Here is a 21,723-nt window from a genome sequence, read left to right as displayed (position 1 = left end):
ATGAGATTATATGAACAGTTATAAGTTTTACATTTGGCTTCGTATTTCTTTTGTATTTTGTGACATATTTATTTACTTGCTTTGGACTGGTAAAATGTTTTTGCATCATTTCATCAGGTTTATATTTACCTTTGTTTTGTACTTTCTGGATATATAGTTTTGCACTTGGTTTTGTATTCATTTGGTACTATCTGTGGATGTATTTAGTTGGTTTGTCTGACTTTATACAGTATGATTTTATAGCTAGTTGTGTATGGCTAACCTTAATGGTTATGGTATTGTTATTGTTATTATTATTATTATTATTATTATTGTTATTATTATTATTATATAACTATCATTATTATTATTTAGAAGGGGGCAGGAAATATAAGATATTCTTCATCCTGCTCCTTTTTGAGCATGGGTGTGTACATGTTTGTTTACTTGATGATTGTTGAATGTTACTGATGAAATGCACAACCATGAACTAACTAACTAACTAAATAAATAAATAAATAAATACACTCAACAAAAATATAAACGCACCACTTTTGTTTTTGCTCCCATTTGTCATGAGCTGAACTCAAAGATCTAAAACTTTTTCTATGTACACAAAAGGCCTATTTCTCTCAAATATTGTTCATAAATTTGTCTAAATCTGTGTTAGTGAGCACTTCTCCTTTGTCCTTTGCTGAGATAATCCATCCACCTCACAGGTGTGGCATATCAAGATGCTGATTAGACAGCAGGATTATTGCACAGGTGTGACTTAGGCTGGCCACAATAAAAGGCCACTCTAAAATGTGCACTTTTACTGTATTGGGTGGTCCAGGGGGGTCAGAAAACTGGTCAGTATTTGGTGTGACCACCATTTTCCTCACACAGTCTCCTTCATGAATTCTCTGAAACAGCTTTGGAGATGGCTTATGGTAGAGAAATGAACATTCAATTCACAGGCAAAAGCTCTGGTGGAGATTCCTGAAGTCAGCATGCTAATTGCATATTCCCTCAAAACTTGTGACATCTGTGGTATTGTGCTGTGTGATAAAACTGCACATTTTGGAGTGGCCTTTTATTGTGGCCAGCCTAAGGCACACCTGTGCAATAATCATGCTGTCTAATCAGCATCTTGATATGCCACACCTGTGAGGTGGATGGATTATCTCAGCAAAGAAGAAGTGTTCACTAACACAAATTTAGACAGATTTGTGAACAATATTTGAGAGAAATAAACCTTGTGTGTACACAGAAAAAGTTTTAGATCTTTGAGTTCAGCTCATAACAAATGAGAGCAAAAACAAAAGTGGTGCGTTTATATTTTTGTTGAGTGTAAAATACTAGTTCCATCACTAGTTAACCTGGGTGTGACTGTGTACTATATCTTTAAGAAGACCCCACGTCATCCTCATTTCAGTTGCTGCCAAACGCACATCCCTTTCTCTTTCTTTCATTTCTTTCATTTTCTGCTGTTGTGTCTACCTCTGCATCATCTGTAAAAATGGCTCAGGAGTTTGTGCAAACCAAAATTAAAGGAGACAAAGTAGTGTTGTTTATTAAACCTAGGTGTCCGTACTGTGTTACGGCTAAAGACGTTTTGTCCAAGTATAAGTTTAAACCTGGACATTTAGAATGTATTGACATAAGTGGACGCAGCGACATGGACTCAATGCAAGACTACTTCCTGGAACTCACCGGGGCTCGTACGGTGAGAATCAAAGACTTCTCACTTTAATAACATGGCAAAAAAGCCACATGAAAATCTCGAAGAAACCTGTTAAACGAGTAGAAAGAACAGGTTTTAAAATAGCATTTCCATAAAAAAACCGGAAGTGCGTATGAGGTGAAAAGCGCTAAGCTAACTATTATTAGCCGCATTAGCTGTTAGCCTTGATCTGCACGAAGCTAAAACTCATGACTTTTGTTGTTTACTTTTTTGTAAAGTTACTTCCATATACCACCAAACCAAGTTAAATAAGCAGTAACAGTCCACGTCACTGCTCAGTGTTTGATATAAGTAACACTGTGGATCTGAAATATATTATATTGCTCTTGTTTGATGTTTGACAGTTCATTGTCAACAAAAATATATTGTTTTTTGATAGCATACGTTGACAGTTGTTGCTCTGTTGCTAATAATGACAAATAAGTTAATAAAGATATGTAGGTAAGGAGATTTAGCAATAAATTTTTGGAAATAACAGAACAAATAAGGAATTTTTGGTCTTGGAATATTAACTGTTTCTAGACTGTTTTAATAACGTTACATTTTCTTAATTTCTACATTATTCGTTATTGAGTAGTTTAGACTTCTGCATTTTTTTAAAGAGTTTTTTTTTTTTTTTTTTTTTTGCAAACAAACATTTGATGTTTGCAACAGTCCTTTTTGCCCTTGTGTTTTTCATGCTTTCCATCCCTGTTTTTGATGAGAATCTGATTCCTTTTTCCACATTTACATTTTGTGTTTTCTGATCCAGTGAAGCAACTGCGGCCAATTTTTGTCTTCATAGCTCAGGTTAAATTTGAAAGAAATCTGAATAAAAAAATCATTGGTAAATTAGAATCAAATCCGATGAGTATTGACTGAGAAATTACTTTTTTTATATATAGGTAAGGTGATTTAGAAATACATTTTTGGAAATAACAGAACAAATAGGTGATTTTTGGTCTTGGAACATTAACTGTTTCTAGACTGTTTTAATAACATAAAATTTTCTTAATTTCTACATTATTCGTTATTGAGTAGTTTAGACTTCATTTATTTAAAGTGTATTTTTTGTTAATTTGTGAACAAACATTTTATGTTCCTTATATCGATGGCCAGAATACAAAACCTCCTATCTGAAAAAAAAATCACTTTTTCAGGAAACAAAAAAAAAACAAACAAAAAAAAAAAAAGTTTATTTTTATTATAGTATGGTCTTTGTTGTTGTTGTCAGGTGACTGTATGTCACAAGAAAGGGCAGGATTATTTTGCAGATAGACTGAAAATGTGGAGTCATCCTTGTTCTCACCATTTAATGTGAAAACTCAAAATCTAAAAAATTGGAGATTGGAGGTTTTGTTTTTTGGCCATCGATATGTCAAATGAAATGTCTGTAAAGTAAATTAACAGGGTTGATTTCCTTCATTCAGGTAAAATGCAATGACAAGAAACAGTATGTGAACTCTTTTCTGCATGCATTGGTAATAAAATGTGATCTCATCCACATATCAGTCACAACTGCAGACAAGAATAATGTTCTTAACCCAGTACCACACAGAATAAAAATATTTTAATAATGTTCCAGCCATTACACACTCACAGTGCTTGTAGAGGCAGTAAGTGAACATAAGTGGGTTTAATAACAGGTTGAAGCTCCTTTAACAGCTATAACCAAGCACTTCCGATGCTGCTGGTCAGACCTGCTCATTGTTTGGTTAAGCACATTATGTTTGTTTATACTGGTGACTTGGATGCAAATCAGGTCATGTTTTATGACCTATTCATGTCGACATTTCAAAGAGTTCACATACCTATTCTTGCCAGTGTATAAATTAATTAATAGAAGAATATCATAAAGAGACACTGTTGACATGATTTAGAAATGAAATAAAAACCATGTCTTTCCGTGTAGCTGATGCTGAAGGACACTTCCCACTCCATCTCTGACTGTTACTATACTGACTGGTGTTTCTGTCACACTGAATGTATTGTAGGTCCCTCGAGTGTTCATTGGGGAGGAGTGTGTTGGAGGTGGCAGCGACGTGGAAGCGCTGCACAAGAGCGGTAAACTGGAGGGCATGCTGCAGTCTATCGGCGCTCTGCAGTAAGCTGACCCACCCCTCCAGGTAAAGGACACACACACAGACAGTTAATCTCTCCTGTACAATGCTACTTGCACCAGAAACACTGTGTCTGTGTGTGGAAAAATGAACGAAAGAACTGATTGATAGTAAAGATGAGATTAAATTCAGCTCCAGGCCCACATTGTGTCAAATTCAGATAAAGATGCAGCACAGGTAGATTACAAAAAGAAAAACTGTATCAAAAACAAGATGGATGTTCAAACAGGAGTGAAATGAGAGAAAATAAGATTGATCAGAAGGTGTAACACTAGATAAGCTAAATAAATAATAAAAAAGGAAACACTAGGAATCATACAGAATAGAAACGTCTGCCAAGTCAACTAAATTCCCCACAGACATAGACCTGTACTATTAATTAAATTGCATAGTCAGGATTTGCAGTTATATAGGGACAATTGTACTAATTTAACCTTGTATGTTTGAGACAGAAATAATATACATTTCATGAGCTGTAATCTGTGCATTTCCCCTAACAATCAAGCAAAAAAATATTGCCTAATAAATTTACCTGATTATGCAAGTTTGCTCAAAATATTACTTCAGTCTATATGCGACCATAATAGATAGTTAAAACAAAACATCTGCAAGGACTGTTGCAAAAATAAAAGGTTCAGTATATTAGTTCTGCAAAAATACGACAGCCTGGCAGTCTGCTATGAAAATATAAGATATTTATTATCTATATAGACTTGATCTCTAACCTGTTTTAACTACACAGTCTTTGTCAGTGCTCCATTATTACTTATACATATAATACAAAAATACGCAAAGAATATACAAAAATCTCTTATTACCTACTTTTATTTTTGTATTGGAGTGCCTCAGGCTTATTTCTGGCTGTTGTATGTTTGCTCTACATACTTCCTGAACATTTATAATTGATTTTTTTTTTTTTTGCAACAGTCCTTTTTGCCCTTGTGTTTTTCATGCTTTCCACCCCTGTTCTTGATGAGAACCTGATTTCTTTTTACACATTTACATTTTGTGTTTTCTGATCCAGTGAAGCGACCACAGCCAATTTTTTTCTTCATAACTCAGGTTAAATTTGAAAGAAATCTGAATATAAAATTGTTGCCAAATTAGAATCAAATCCGATGAGTATTGACCGAGAAATTACACTTTTCCCCCTAAATTTTCCCCCATGTTGGCAAAAATTATTGTTAGGAACTTTTCTTGATTTTGACCCTTGACATAGAATGACCAAAATGTAATAATCTGTAATCAATTTTATCAATGTTTATCAAAAACTGAGGACATTAGGCCAAACACAGATAAAACAATCACCAACATAATATTTCAGTCATGTACCCAGTCTGTGGCTTATTCATTCTAAAACATGTCTTTATTTAAAGTCAGACGTCATGTTATGTACAGTGTGTACAGCACTGGCCCAGTGGAGTCACATACTGGGTGTGGATGCAGCACCGTGATTCTCTGTTTCACAGTCCAACATGTCAGCTGTTATTTACTGATTTGATTTGCAGTTTCATTTTCAGATAATAACACACTGTCAGAAAGCCTCTCAAAGCTCACACAAGCTCAGACGGTGGCCTGGGACGTTAATGTCGACTAAAAAAAAATGTGGATTCCTTATGAAACGCACACTTTTAATGTAACACTGTCGTCGTCTTATTACATTATTGCATCAGTATTTCTGCTCATATCTACTGCCTGTGTTAACATCTGACAGGGGCTTTCTTGCTTGTACTGCTGCAGTAAAGCTGTGAGTGTACGGAATATCAATACTGTTGACCGACACGTATCCAATCAATATCTGTAATTTATCACCAGCAAACAAAATTTTCTTCAAAGTCAGTCGTTGAAGATTAATAATAGCATTTTAAGTAAATACCAGTGAAACGGCAGACTAAAATGGAGTCTCACAGTCAGAAAAAAATATAAATGTCCACCCACAGTCTTGATACAAAAATAATTGCAGCATTAATGAATCATAATCTTATTATGATTAAAAACATCTCAAAAAAAAGGATAAATTAAATATAGTATATCCAGCCAGAGGCATTGTGGTTTCCATTGTACCAGCGTTTTTTTTTATGATATGATGTTTTTTCCTCAGTCTCTCCTCCTGTTCTGTACACATAAATGCTACAAAAGGCTTTTTTTTATTTGTGTGACAGATAATACACTGTTATTTATTATTGCAAGTAGATAAGGAATAGTATCAACATTATTTTCTACCAACCTGTAAAAGAAATGATGTAAATGTCCTGCTCACAGGCTGTAAATGATTCATTATGTTTGTTTTCTTGTTGTATAAACTGGACTTTGATACAGGATATGTATTGTGTAAGGATTTAATTTTGAGTCTTTTCTTGATGAAAGTGCACCAGCGACAATCTGCAACCAAATTGTAATTCATCTCATGTGGTAATAAAATCACTTCTCTCTGATACACTTGCAATATAGATCTGCAAGAATCTAATAAGAGTGTGTAAAAGAACTGTAAATAAGTTGGTCCTGGTGTTAGCTGAGGTTCCGTGAGATTACAGATGAAAATGGGCGTCTGAGCTTCGACTCTGCTCTCAGGGTTAATGAAGGTCACAGCGTCGAACCGTAGAGAAATCAGAGGCTGGAGTTACTTCGGCTCGAGAAATTAGTATGCTTTGGGTGTACGCGATGACATGGTGGACATCCAACAGGACACCGGTGCATCATGGACCACGGTTTAATTGAACACAGACGCTGAGGTGCATCCCCAGGAAACACTTAAGTTTCCCACCTAGTTAATCAACCTGAAGTCGCATTACCCGTGAGTTTAAAACAGACTCAAATGGATTCCAGCAGATGTGTCATCACTGATATATCCCAACTCGAAATGGAGCCATTTTGCGTCACTGTTCATTTTTAGAATTCACAGTTTTGCTCGTGCCAGTAGAAATATAATCTGTCACAGAGCCTGCTGCCAGAGGCTAAGAAGTCCTTTTATATTCATATTGGGGTTAAAGGATGCAGTCACTTCATATTGCCCATGATGGTGTAGTCATTATGCAGAAGACACACAGTCATTCCTCCAGGGAGAACGGAGGTGTGTCATAGTGCTTTGTATCACGGCACCATGATAGCGTCCTGTCGGTTAAGGAGTCTTAGGTCGTTTTCTACTTCAACAACCGACAGGACAAACTATAAAAAAAAAAGAACTTCTTCAGTGTCTTTCTCTGTTCGTAGATGACTGGTTTTTCTTTATTTTCTCCCTGCATTCTCTCCTCTGCTCTCCCCCATTTCACACAGAGTGGTGGCCTTGGCAGGTGGGGAGTCACATGACTATGCAGCGGGATTTGCGCAGTTTGCGTCGCCGCTGCTGGTACTCGCTGAGCTCCTGTAGGTAGCCTCTGGACGGCCATCGCAGCCTCTCCACCTGCTCCCGCTCCTCGTCTGGAACGCAAATCATAACCATCATCTACTGGCAAACACAACCATAGAATGCTTTGCAGATGAAACAATTACAGCAGGATTTACTGAGCTTGGCACATACTCACCTATACACATACAGCAATCACTTCTTGGATTGTGGCCATGTACACAGCCAACGAGGCTGAAATATCTGGCATGACTTTGTTTACAACAACAAGCAAATGGAGATCAACTTCTCCTCTCCTTGGCCTTTTGTTTTGCTTGTGCCCTTAATAACCGTCCACTGAGCTTAAATGTATGCATGTATACGTAAATATATGTATAACTGACTCTGACAATAAAACTGCTACTGCTATGGCAATGTTGGCTTTTAATCTTTATTTTCACCGGCTGCTTTTACAGATTTTTTACCTGCTTTTTTGTGGCCTTCTAAGAATATTTCACTAGAAGAGCTGAGAAAATATCTGACACATACACTATATGGACAAAAGTATTTGGACACATTGAATTCAGATGTTTCATTTCACTATAACAGTAAATGTTATATGATTTTATTGTGGTAAATATTGCAGTAAACACTTATCTAGCCTTTCGGGTAACTTTGTTTACATTATTTACATTAATAAGATGCTTGTGAGTTTACTTGTTTTTCTAAAAAAAATTTTTCTATCAAGTTTTTAATGTTCTGCCTCTATACTGTATTGTGATTATTATGGACAACAACAAACATGAACATTTTAAACATGTTACATCAAATCAATGGGAATAGGAAGTTCTACAAATGTGGGTGTGACGTGTCTCTATTTTTGTCCATATTGTGTATGTACCTTTCCTTTTCCTGTCTTCCTTCAGATTTCCGATACATGACTGGTGTCAGTTTCTTAAAGGAAGCATCATAAAAGTGCATCTGTTTATCTGATGCTTATAAATCCCACAGCTGCCAGCACTGTAGTTACAGAATATATATTATAGTATATATTTTATAACTACAGCTGCTTGCCAGTATAGCACAAAAACAGGTTTTTAACAGGTATAAAAAATGTTTGGTCCTTAAAACAGGATTAAATCAAATATTGGTAACTTGACTTTTATCACAGTGTTGCATTTTGCTTGGTTTTCCCTGCCATAATGAGAATCAGATGCAGCACTGAGTCAGATTGAGTTAGAATCGATGTGGAGGGCATCAAAACTAACCGACTAAATGATTTCAAGATCTCATAGTTGTATATGTTTATTATCTGCTCTAGTTTTCCCAATTTTTACTTGTATATGGTTGCAACAATGCTCCAAAATTATACCAAATTACATACAGTACTGTGCAAAAGTCAGAGGACAATATTAGGTTTGTTGGTTTAATAAAGTTCTAATGTCCACATATATGCATTTGTCTCTGTATTAGGATACAATCTGGATATATGTGAAGTATGTACAACAGTAAAAACAAACGTTTCAGGGGAAAACAGCTTCTATTAACCAAAGTGGTCGTATTTAGTGCGACCTCCCGTAGCCTTCACGTCTTTAACCCTTGTGTTCAGACAATATGAGATTTATTGCAATTTTCAGATGTTTTATACCAGGTTTTATTCTACATGTCAGATCTTTCTAATTATTTTCGCTGCTTCTTGTCATGGAGTCAGGGGTCACACTAAATAGGGACTTTAACCTTTAGAACCCATTTAGTTCCTTTTTGTGTGTCTTTTAAGGCTGCGCACATATTTTCTTTTATCTGAAGAAAAGAGAATGAGGGAAAAAAAAGTCTGCTCATTTCATCCCTGAAAAAACAAAGCGAAAGGTGGACTGAGACTTCTGCACAGTGCTGGGCCAGATCAAGCTGTGACATTTCCTGTTCAATACGCTCTGTGTTGAAAACTAAGTAACTTATCTCTATGTTTAATACATGTATGAACAGATGTCAGTAAGTACTTTCACATGACACATGTTACAATTTACAGACGTAAAATTTGGGGGTAAAAATACTTCAATTACTGCTGTGTGACACTGGGACTCAAAAAATTTTTTTCACTGTATGAAAATGTACAAAACATGCTGTTCTTATTAGAAACTGATCCTAAAGGAAACATAGGCCTTTAGCTCTGATGTTAAACTACAATTGTGATCAATATCAGATAAAAATGATAAGTTTTTATGAACACAAACCTGTTGTGACACAGGGACAGCAGTTTGTCCCTTTGTTCAGTGTCAGAATAAAAGACTTTGGGACTAAAACACTACAAATATGCTAATAAACTTATTGAACATACATATTACAACTGAAGTGATATATACAGCTAATAGAGCATGTTTAACTAATTGGATTGGACATAACCTTTCTATATTCTTGTACTGTTGAGTAATTAGTTCCTACAGATTCACAGACTTAAAATATCACTTATACAAGAAGAACAAATAGTATTAAAGTTAATAGTGCTTTTACATATTTTAGTCCTTTTTAGGTTTCATTTTATATTGATTATATCCTAAAATTTTGTAAATACAGGGTGGGGAAGCAAAATTTACAATATTTTGAGGCAGGGATTGAAAGACAGTGTATGACCAATTAGTTTATTGAAAGTCATGAGAATTTATTTGCCACAAGAAAATTGACATAATAGAAAATGTTTTTATTCTATGTGTCCTCCTTTCTCAATAACTGCCTTCACACGCTTCCTGAAACTTGCGCAAGTGTTCCTCAAATATTCGGGTGACAACTTCTCCCATTCTTCTTTAATAGTATCTTCCAGACTTTCTGGTAATAGTTTTGCTCATAGTCATTCTCTTCTTTCCATTATTAACAGTCTTTATGGACACTCCAACTATTTTTGAAATCTCCTTTGGTGTGACGAGTGCATTCAGCAAATCACACACTCTTGGACGTTTGCTTTCCTGATTACTCATATGGGCAAAAGTTTCTGAAAAGGTATGGATAATAGTGTTAGGTATGATTATGACATCAATATATGTTTGGTTTCAAAACAATTGACGTAGTGCCTGCTGAGAAAAAACAACTAAATGTTCATTGTAAATTTTGCTTCCCCACCCTGTAGTTCCATAAAATAGAGATCTTAAGCTAAAAAAAGGAGCCTACTTGTGAAATGACAGGTAAAACTTTAATTTTTGACTCTGATGTTCACTTTGGCTGGATCTGGCCCACTGTATTTTAATTGGCAGGGGAAAAAAAATGTTAAAAAAAAAAAAAAATCAGGTGGGAAGCTCCCTAGACATATTTGCCTAAATCTTCCACAAACTTGGGTGAAACCACTAGAACTCAGACGCTATTTAGGAAAACCCCTGCATTTTGTGAAATTACTTGTCATTTAACACTCTTTCACACATCTTCCTTTTTTAAATTCACACTTAAACCCCTCTCGAAAGCTTTTTTTTCTTTCTCCTCAATCTGATTTCTCATACATATTCACACTGACCTGAGAGCTCCAGGAAGTCAGGTTTGTGGCTGAAGATTAGGTAGTTGTTGGCAATAAAGTGAAGGAGCCAGACATACAACTGCTCTGCGTTGTGGCACTGTTCAGAGACACACAGAAGACAGATTTACCTGGACCAATACGCACTGACTTCATAGGTTGTGTTTTGGTGGCTTAACACAAACTACTAATTGCTAAACGCAGGTGAGGTAATATTCTGACAGGTTCTATTTAGCTCCTCACAAAGTTTGACTGACCTTTGCTCTGCGGAGGAGTCGAACCACGCTGATACCTGTTGACGCCAGCTCTCGACTGGGCATGCTCTGGAGGTACGCGCACACACACACCTCACACAGATGCTGCAGTCGTTTCACTTGGTACATTTCCGCACAGACCAGCACTGCCATAGCCTGGAGCACACTAGCTGGACACACAAACACAAAACGGAGCCATCTGGTATATTTAGGCAGCATTATTCACTCATACACTAAATCATGCAGATTACAGTTTCCCCTGGTTCATAATGAAAAAGGCGGACACTTCTTGGAAATTAATGCCTCCATCAATATGCGACAGATTTTTACATAACAATGCATTCCCTTACAGCTCAAAATGGGGGTTTACAGATTGTGGATTTTTAAAGGCCCGCATAATAAAACATAAGAGCTACATCATTCCTGTTTTGTTTTTTGTTTTTTTTTTTTATGAATTTTTCATACTGGAAGTGTGTTATGTGTGTCCAGAATTAACTTTCACTTCAAGTAAAACTGGATGTCTGTTAAACTGAGTGTCTAAAAGTAATAAATATGAGAATAAACTGATCAGGATCTCTGAATAGTAAACTCAAAGTAATTAACCCTTTCATGCATAGTGGTCACTACAGTGGACAGTTATTCTCTTGTATATTCATGGGTTTGGTTGTTTTAGTTCCATATCGGCCAACACAGTGGACACTCATGCATCATCCCATACATTGTAATTTATACCATTACTGTAACTTTGGTGTTCTTGATAAACCTGATCTCTAGTAACATGTTTGAGTGTAAAAAATTGCTAATTGTTATTAGACTGTAATTAACAGTTTGTTTTTTAACAAAAATGTTGTTTTTGTTTGGTTTTTTTTTTGCACATTATCTCCATGAAGTGAGTAATAACTAGTATTAGAGTATGCTAAAATGTGAGAAAACATGATTTATTTGATGAAATTATTCTTATGTCCTTTTATTGCACCCATTTCATGTACAGCACTTTGTGATTTTTAGCTGTGAAGAGCGCTTTATAAATAAACTTTCATTACTTACATCAGATTAGCTGCATTAAAAATGTTTTTATTTCATAGTTTTCACTCAATAGTTCAGTAAATACATGTTTCTTCGCTTCTAAAATTAAGCACATGGTGTACAGCTGTGTGGACATTTTTGTAACTCCATGAAAAATAGGTTCATAAAAAACTTAAATCGCAGGTTTTTTTTTTGTTTTTTTTTTCATGCCTAAGGAGGAATAAAAACACTCAGGAAAAAAATCTTGATTAAAGTTCTCATAATTCATGCATGAAAGGGTTAATCAATCAATTGTTCCATGTTTAGTGGTAGTTTGTATGTACACTATATTGCCAAAAGTATTTGCTCACCTGCCTTGACTCGCATATGAATTTCAGTGCCATCCCATTCCTAGTCTATGGGGTTCAATATGACGTGGGTCCACCCTTTGCAGCTATAACAGCTTCAACTCTTCTGGGAAGGTTGTCCACAAGGTTTAGGAGTGTGTTCATGGGAATTTTTGACCATTCTTTCAGAAGCGCATTTGTGAGGTCACACACTGATGTTGGACAGAAGGCCTGGCTCTCAGTCTCCGCTCTAATTCATCCCAAAGGTGTTCTATCGGGTTGAGGTCAGGACTGTGTGCAGGCCAGTCCAGTTCATCCACACCAGACTCTGTCATCCATGTCTTTATGGACCTTGCTTTGTGCACTGGTGCACAGTCATGTTGGAAGAGGAAGGGGCCAGCTCCAAACTGTTCCCACAAAGTTGGGAGCATGGAATTGTCCAAAATGTCTTGGTATGCTGAAGCATTCCCAGTTCCTTTCACTGGAACTAAGGGGCCAAGCCCAGCTCCTGAAAAACAACCCCACACCATAATCCCCCCTCCACCAAACTTTACACTTGGCACAGTACGGTCTGACAAGTATCGTTCTCCTGGCAACCGCCAAACCCAGACCCGTCCATCAGATTGCCAGATGGAGAAGCGCAATTCGTCACTCCAGAGAAGGCGCCTCCACTGCTCTAGAGTCCAGTGGCGGCGTGCTTTACACCACTGCATCCGGCGCTTTGCATTGCACTTGGTGATGTATGGCATGGATGCAGCTGCTCGGCCATGGAAACCCATTCCATGAAGCTCTCTGCGCATTGTTCTTGAGCTAATCTGAAGGCCACATGAAGTTTGGAGGTCTGTAGCGATTGACTCTGCAGGAAGTTGGCGACCTCTTCACACTATGCGCCTCAGCATCCGCTGACCCCGCTCCATCAGTTTACGTGGCCTACCACTTCGTGGCTGAGTTGCTGTCGTTCCCAAACACTTCCACTTTCTTATAATACAGCTGACAGTTGACTGTGGAATATTTAGGAGCCAGGAAATTTCACAACTGGATTTGTTGCACAGGTGGCATCCTATCACAGTTCCACGCTGGAATTCACTGAGCTCCTGAGAGCGACCCATTCTTTCACAAATGTTTGTAAAAGCAGTCTGCATGCCTAGGTGCTTGATTTTATACACCTGTGGCCATGGAAGTGATTGGAACACCTGATTCTGATTATTTGGATGGGTGAGCCAATACTTTTGGCAACATAGTGTATGTGGGAAGGGTGGGAGGGATGGGATTTGGTTCAATTCAAGACACTGTATCTAAAATGCATCATATATTGTTTTTCCTTTCTTGAATAAAAAAAAGTAATTAATCAAAGGAATGTGTAACGTCAGACTAACCAGAAAAAAGTCCATGTGAGAGCACTTTTATTCTTGGGTTATTTTCTTATTTTTTACAGTTTAGAAACTTGATATTAACTGTTTGCCAGTGTCAGTGCCAACGTCTGCCAAAAGATACATAACCTGCCTAAAATAAAAAATAATAATAAAATAAAAAGCCTTCCACTGGATAACTACAGCAATGATTAATGTGTTTCAGCTGGAAACAAGTTATTTAAATCTAACTGATGCAGTGAGGAGCTTCTCGGGTCTTAAAGGAGTGATATTTTGCTTTTTAAATTGTAATTATGCATCCCAGAAGATGTAACGCCCCAATAGGACAACACTTTGTTTTTCTCATGAGAAATACACATAGATCTCACCATCTGTGTGTTTTACTATCAACATGTGTAAATATGCATTCCAAGAAAATGTGCACAAATGTTTATGAAAATGATGGATGTAATTTTGTCAGCAGGTGTACGGGACATGATCTGATGCAACATGAGGATATATCTGAATGATCCGACATGGACTGAAACAGGACAAAACCCAAACTAACTCAACCCTCTTATCATGATGGGATAACATTGTGACTCATTGACTCACTTCTTTATCATTGTATTTTAAGTTTTGATACTGCCCTGTCTGTGCTTGTTGATGTCTCTTGTTTCGTATGTCTTTACTTTTTTGTTTTATTGTCTGTTTGTTAAAAAATGTCAAATCTGTTAAAAATAAAGTATAAAAAATAATAATAATAATAATTGTAATTATGCATTTTAAACATGTCTCTGTGGTTAACATAAACTGTAAATGCTATGGTCTGGAAAACAGCATTTCAAAATTCCAGACATTTTAAGACATTCAAGACCTCTGCAAGCACCCTGCAGACATGAACATCATTTTTTTCTTCCCTGATGGCACTGACATGTTCCATGATGACAACGCCAGGATTCATCAGACTCAGATTGTGAAAGTGGTTCAAGGAGCACAGGCATGGATTGGCCACTGCAGAGTCTTGACCTGAACCCCACTGGAAATCTTTGGGATGTGGTGAAGACTTTACACAGTGGTCTGACTGTCAGTCAACAATACAAGACCTTGGACAGAAATAAATGTTGCAACATAAGCTTATGCATAAGCTTATCAAAATGATGCCACTGTGACTTTGTGCTCTAATCAAAGCAAAAGGCAGATGAAATATCAGTTTTTCTTCTTTTTTTTTGGCCAGGCTGTGTATTTTATAAAATGCCCATTCAGCACAAATTGTTCTTTCTAAAACTTCAAAACAGCTACCTGGGCATAAAAGCATTTTCCATATCAGTTTTATGCATAATTAGAAGCGAAGTGTTAGTAAAAAAAAAAAAAAAAAAAAAAGGAAACTTTAAAATAAAAATGTCAGATAATCCTGCTTTTCACAAACTGCTCAAAAGGAAACACAAAGTTTGCAACTAGTGGAGTATTTAGTGAAAGACCAAGTACTACAGAAGTAAAACTAGATGAACACTCCCATTCAAACTGGAAAACTGCTTCATGTGTAAAGAGACAACTGTATGGATTTTTCTGTTCTTGTTGTCTTTACTCTACAAACACTATCCCCAAAAGGACCTAATGATGAATTCTTGTTAAATGTGATGTTTGTGATAAGTAGAATGTCTTCTAATGATCAGCAAAAGTTTTTTTTATTGTCATCTGCTAATCATAACATGCTTCTATCATCAGGTACTGAAGCTCTGGATGATCTTCCTTTCCTGACCCTCCTTTTGTAACTATGATGCCAGGCATGGTCTTACTATTATTATCATTATTATTATCATTATCTTCTTCTCCATGCACTGTTAGGATGTTTTTTTAAAATGATATATGTAAGATCTTTCTTGACTTGAATAATTTGTATATTATTGTGTTTATAGGAATTTATAGTTATCTTTCTGTTCTACAGAGGCACATATATGGGCTTTCACTCATGTATGTGCCTGCCTGAGTTTCCACAGTCTTATTTATCCATGTATTCAATGAGTCTGTTATCACCTCCCCTGGGTGGAGCTTCTTAATCACTGCCAGTTGAACACAGCTGTAAAAGTGACTGAGGCCCCCCTGCTTGCTCAGCCCCTGATTGGCTACCTCGGACAGGGTAGGCCATGTATTCAGGTTTTGCACATACATCACATGATCACGTGGCTTTCTGTTTATGACGTCATATTGGTAGGCAAGCTTTCCTTGGATCGTACAATTGGCCATTGTTGGTGATATTTATCTTTCTCCTGTGTAGATCTACAATAATAAAAAGAATTGTCATCATGTGGTACGGTAATGAAGACCCCTTTAAACCTACCAGGAGAACTTCCCCTGGCCTATCACCCTATAGAGACAGAGTAATTGTGGATCTACCTGCTCCCTTTGCCGGCGATGGCAGCCAGAGTTTCCTCAGCTGGAAGTGGCAGTCAGAGCTACGGCAGGCGACACCGGTGAGTTCAGTGGGGAGCTGGTGACAATACTCCCCACCCGTCTGTGACAGTCTGCTTTTCTACTATGGGACAGCCTTCCTGATGCGGTCAAGTCAAATTATGCGGCCATGAAAGAGAAGATGGGATCGGCTTTTGGACAGAGACAGTTAATGGACCGTTTTAGAGCTAACATATCGGCTCGTTCACGAGTTCCGGGGCAGAGCCTGGAGGTATACGCGGCTGATGTGAGCCGGCTGGTAGCTGGTACTCCTGTTTTTGCCTCTGAGTTGCGCGTGCATCACTGTTGTTAGTAAACATTGAAACTCGCCTATGGTGCTTTTATCACAAGCAGACATACTCGCAAATAACAAAACACGCAAACACAAGTCCAAAGAAAAACATGATATAAAGCAACAGTTCTGACTTTCTGGATCCAGATAGCCTACCAATATGGCGGTGTAACCAACAATCACATGACCAATGACGTCAGCTGCAAGTCCTGAATTTGCCTGTACTGTCAATGCTGTTTTTAATTCCAGAGATGGGTAATCCCTGCTCCACAGAGTAAAAGTCCTGCCATGTATTGGTTCTACCTGTTTACTTAACACAGGTGATTCCACTAATCATCCCATCTACCTGGATGAGGAGCTGTGCTCATCAAAATGGGCTGGTTCAGTGAGTGGTTGGAACAAATACATGGCAGGACATTTACTCTATGGAGCTGGGATTACCCACCTCTGTTTAAATCTCTGCTTGAAAAACATCCAGAGGACCGAAACGTTGGTATCCTATATTAAAATTTTTTGCAAATTGAATGGACAGTGTGCGGGATAACTTTTTTCTTTTTTTTTCTTCTTTTCTTGTTATAGAAACCGGAGTATGATACAGGGTATGTCTAATGTATAGATTTAATTTCGTTGCATCCAGAATGAGATTAATCTCTTGTGTTCTATTTGTGCTGACATATTTACATCAATATCATCATAATGTCAGCGCAAAGAGACATGAGAGATTTAGCATTATAAATATGGAAGAATCTAGTAGGAGTGTGTTAAAGAATGGTAAAGAAGAGAAAATGCACAAACACATTAACACCTTGTTATATGTTATGGGCCAAAACTAAGCTTTAAGAGTAAATTGCCCGAATTACATGTTTGCAAATACATGCAATGACTGTCAAATGAGCACTGTCAATCCTATTATGTAATGTCACACTGTTAAATCAGATTAGTCTTAATGGAAGCAGATTCCTGTAATTTATGTCAGTCAAACAGCACATTCAGCATCCTTGACTTCCTCTTATAAGCCCTGATTCTCTACTTCTCTTCTATCAGACACACTGTAGACATACACACAGAGTCTTGTCTGTGATTACACAATGACATCACATATAAATCAGCAGCAGGTTCCACGTTATTATATCATGAATTCAAGCTCCTGACCAGCTCCTGTGACTTTTACATGCTGGGTTTGTGTGGCTGCCAGATGAGTAACCTTCCTTTGACCTTGACTGCTGAGCTCTTACGTAACTGTGTGGTGGCTGCAGCCTCCAGAGCTGCTTCACAGCTTTAATATCCTGTTTTCAGGACTCAAAAGAAGGTTGTTTCTCTGGTAACTGCTTTCTTACCCTCCTCCTTGTACCTAAGATGCATCTGACAGGTTGCTGGTTAAATTTTTAATGACTGTTCCCATCAAACGACAATGAGCTACAAAACAGGGGCATTGTCAGCACAGAGGAGCGATTCAGAATATATTCACAACGTGTGTTCAGCAGCTTCATTATATAAGAATACTGAGACAGCCGGTGTAATAGGTAACCTAGGCTGTAAACATTAGTCACAGCGTAAATACAACTGCATCTGCTAAGTACTAAGTAAAAAGGAGCTTCTCAAATGTGATAATTTACACAGTGTTATCCTAATTTTTATTTTATGGAGAGTCAAGGAAATATCCTCAGATTGCTTATTTACTAAATTATTAATCATTCATCTACATTTTGAGCTTCAAATAATCAATTAATATTAACTTTTAAGACATTACTATCTGCATGAAGCAATCTGTTACCACAAGGGGGCAGAAACAGTCAAAGGTCACACTCACGAGTAGCCTTAAAAAACCTATCGGGGTGATTTGCGTAATCTGTTAAACTACTGTTCCAATCCAATCCAACTTTATTTATGAAGCACTTTAAAATAACCACAGCAGACCAAAGTGCTGTACAGAAGAATAAATAAAAAAACAAAATAAAAGAGTAAAATTAAAGAATAGATTAAAAGACATAGAACAACTGCACAAAAAAACAGTGCTGTACAGAAGAATAAATAAAACCTAAATAAAAGAGTAAAATGTTGAGTATTTACACCATGCAGCGGACACTCCCCTGTGTCCTCAGGACTCAAATGTACAAAAACATTTATGAACTACTGTAACGTCTACTTTATTACTGCCTCTTTCACTGGATCAATAACTCATCAATTATCGAGTCATATAGTTGAGCTTAGGTGTGTCTTCACTAATTATGAAATTACATCGTATGAGGCAGTTTATTTTTCACACACTAAGTTGAAGAACTAGAGAAGCAAAAAGACTCACGCTGCTTCTGTTTAATTTTGGTGGAAAAGACATTCAGATGCTGAACTTGAGCTGAAGTAGAAATAGAAGGTGTGTAATTTTGTTTTGGGGGGAGTTTGGGTGTTAAACACATGATGAATATTACTAACCACTATATGCTATAGGGGTTAGGATGGAAATGTCTTTATTTACATAAAGACAAAACAACCTTCTGGCACCAGGTAATGGTGTCAAAGTCAAATACTCATTACTCATTTTTACTCATGAATAATTTGATTTTTCTTGGGAAACAAATGGAGGTGACCATTCATTGCAAGTTTTCAACTACGTCAGGGAAAGTGTTTTTTTTTTTGTTTTTTTTTATCAAAACGCAATCAAAAGTTGCTATCCACAGAGAGGTTCAAATATGGACACATCTTGTTGGAGGTTATGTGGAGCTTTTTTGGAGCTGTCCTAAACTGTTTCTATATTGGGAGAAAAAAAAACAAAGCATTGATAAAGTGATTGGGGCAAGGTTTCCTTTGAATTTTGAAACTATGTTCTTAGGCAAACAACCAGACTGTACAAAAAGATTTTAAATAAATAAATAAATAAATAAATAAGTAGAAAATGGATGACTGACAAATTACATAATTAGAAGACTGGATAGAACTTGTAAAAGAAATTTCCCAGATGGTGAAACTCACATTTGCATTGAGACTACAACAGGACAAATTTGAGGAATGCTGGAAACCATGGATGGACTTTATGAACACTAAAATGGAACAAAAGGTGACACCCACTGTTGTTAAGCTACTATATTACTGTTGTTTTTATTACTTTTTTTTAAAATTACTTTTTATTACTGTTCTGTTGTTCAAAAAAAAAAAGGGGGGGGGGGGGTTAAGAAAACAAGAAGTGAAGGCACTGGAGATATACACAGGAAAATAAATGTCCAGATAGATTGTGTTGTTCTTTCCTAAGAAGACCAGAAATATAGAAAAACAACATTGTAAAATGTTATATGTGCATGTGAATGTAAAACATGTAAATTCTCCGTTACAAAATCAAATTTTAAAAATGAATTTAAAAAAAAGTTCCTATCAAAAGCAAAAAAAAACGAAAAAAAAAAAAAAAAAAGGCCCCTCATTTTGCAGAATGGCATTTCATGTAGTATATTATTACAGAGCACCATAACAGGCAGATACATGCAATAAGGAGTCAGTTTTAGATCATCAGTATATTACTGGATGGATTAGTACTGCAAATCATGTATCATTTGTTTGGGTTTTTTTAGTGTATAAAGTTATCTAACTTTTTTCAGGCATTATAACTTCAAGAGTCCAGTAGATGTAGTGACGAAAAAATATTTCCCTCTGAAATCTAATGGGGTAGAGGTATAAAGTACCATGTAATGAAAATACTTCTGTAAAGTACAGGTATGTCATATTTGTGCAGGAATCACATTTATATTGTTTTAGAACTTGGGCTTATAAATATATGTTTGGGAAAGTCAAGGCTGCTCGTATTAAGGTTTTCTCTTTATTTTATTTAGTCTCTTTGTCTTTTAAACTGTTGGGTTTTGTCATAAACATACCGCTGAAAACCACATTAAGCCGGAGGCTAAGTGTTTATTTCCGGTTGGATCAAGAGGATTACAAAAGCTTTATGGTTGTAGTAACACCTCGTGGCTTTCACCAGAGAAAATTTACGAGCACTAATTACTTTGAAATGCAACTCACAACATGACAGATACCGACAGAGGAAAACAACAACAACAACAATAACACCACGTCTGAGGCTGGCACCATCAAAAGCAGATGAAGCAGTGATACCATGGGTTGAGTTTGTCAGGACTAGATCTAATTTAATTTAAGCTCAGTGCTTTTCTTCACGCGCCTCCTGAGACTGACACTGGCATCACGTTGCAGTCACACAGATGGCTGAGGGGACTTGTCATCTGCGATATTGTTTATGTGCGTTTTCATGAGCGAGGTTTAGAGGAAAACGGTAATGTACGTCTGTCAAGTGTGTTTTGATTTCAGAGAGGTTTTTATTTCTGGGATACATTAAAATCACAATAAAAAGCTTCGCATTCTGTAACAGACTGAATTATTTTACTTTCATCTCAGTCACAAATGAACCAAGCTTTAAGTATTTATCACTTATCAAAACGAAAAAACAATTTAACAACAAAAGCCAGGAGGAGGAGATACTGTAAAGGCAGAAGAATGAAGAACATAAAGAGCCTTTTCCGGTTCATTCACTTTCACCATCATATCAAATCTGCCAGGGGGTTTAATTACCTCAGAAGAGAAAAGGATGAGAGCCCCTTTCTTACTGTACTCAGGTCCTCACTGCAGATGTGCTTGTAATTTTACTTTTTACTACTTCACATTACTCTTTGCATGTAAAGGTCATTCCTGTTATCTGGCAACATTTTGGCTTCATAATTGTTGGGATGACATTTTTTTTCTTTATATTCTTAACCTTCTCTCTGAACAGAGACATGTTTAAATTTAAGGAGAACATGAAGGCTAAGTTCAGGGGATGAAAAATAAGAACTATAAAAAGTAATGACGTAGACAGAAGAATAAATATGAAGATTCTACAAGGGTGTAAAAATTTGAAAGTTAGGTGAAGTTTTTTGAGTAATTGACTTTTAGCGATTGAATTTTCTTCAGAAAAACAGAATTTCAGCAACAAAAGCCCTGTTTGCACTGGACTGGTATTACCTACAGAGCTCTGGTGATTCGTAATAATTGCAGTGGTCGTCTGTGTTGTAAGAGCTCATCTTAACCCCATGCAAATCTGCTATGTCTGTCATTTGTAAAGTAAATATTCCACCATTCCACAGGAAAAAAGGTGCCATTCCAAATTTCTTACTTTATTTCAGCAAACACAGACATCCTGGGATAATAATATTGGTTCAGTGCAGATCAGTACCTCTGTGATTTGGTGAGATGTGCAACATTTTTGTTTCATTGCGCATTTTATCAACCTACAGTTGCAGAAAACATTATTAGACTACCTTTGTTTTCTTCAATTTCTTGTTCATTTTAATGCCTGGTACAACTAAAGGTACATTTGTTTGGACAAATATAATGATAACAACAAAAATAGCTTAAAAGAGTTTAATTTCAGAG

At 36.7% G+C, this 21,723-nt stretch overlaps 2 protein-coding genes across 4 annotated transcripts in view; one reads left to right on the top strand and one right to left on the bottom strand.

Annotated features, from left to right (window-relative positions):
- The first annotated feature begins 1,417 nt into the window (after positions 1 to 1,417).
- On the top strand, positions 1,418 to 7,561 carry glrx (glutaredoxin (thioltransferase)). The gene is made up of 3 exons (XM_030134422.1): positions 1,418 to 1,687; positions 3,679 to 3,810; positions 7,078 to 7,561. The coding sequence occupies exons 1-2, from the start codon at positions 1,481 to 1,483 to the stop codon at positions 3,790 to 3,792; spliced, it is 321 nt and encodes a 106-aa protein (XP_029990282.1). The 5' UTR covers positions 1,418 to 1,480; the 3' UTR covers positions 3,793 to 3,810; positions 7,078 to 7,561.
- rhobtb3 (Rho related BTB domain containing 3) overlaps positions 3,084 to 21,723 on the bottom strand; it is a 40,534-nt gene continuing 21,894 nt past the window's right edge. For 2 of the 3 annotated variants that reach the window (XM_030134421.1, XM_030134420.1), the window contains exons 11-14: positions 10,877 to 11,043; positions 10,623 to 10,719; positions 7,078 to 7,221; positions 3,084 to 3,810 (exon numbers count right to left, since the gene is read on the bottom strand). In XM_030134421.1, coding sequence (XP_029990281.1) covers positions 7,103 to 7,221; positions 10,623 to 10,719; positions 10,877 to 11,043 — 383 coding nt within the window. In that variant the 3' untranslated portion in view covers positions 3,084 to 3,810; positions 7,078 to 7,102. Of the gene's footprint in view, positions 3,811 to 7,077; positions 7,222 to 10,622; positions 10,720 to 10,876; positions 11,044 to 21,723 lie in introns of those variants that run through there. The other variant, XR_003935439.1, reaches the window with a different exon arrangement.

This window comes from Sphaeramia orbicularis, chromosome 5, assembly GCF_902148855.1.
Source record: "Sphaeramia orbicularis chromosome 5, fSphaOr1.1, whole genome shotgun sequence".
NCBI lineage: Eukaryota > Metazoa > Chordata > Actinopteri > Kurtiformes > Apogonidae > Sphaeramia > Sphaeramia orbicularis.
This window is presented reverse-complemented; position numbering and strand designations above follow the sequence as displayed.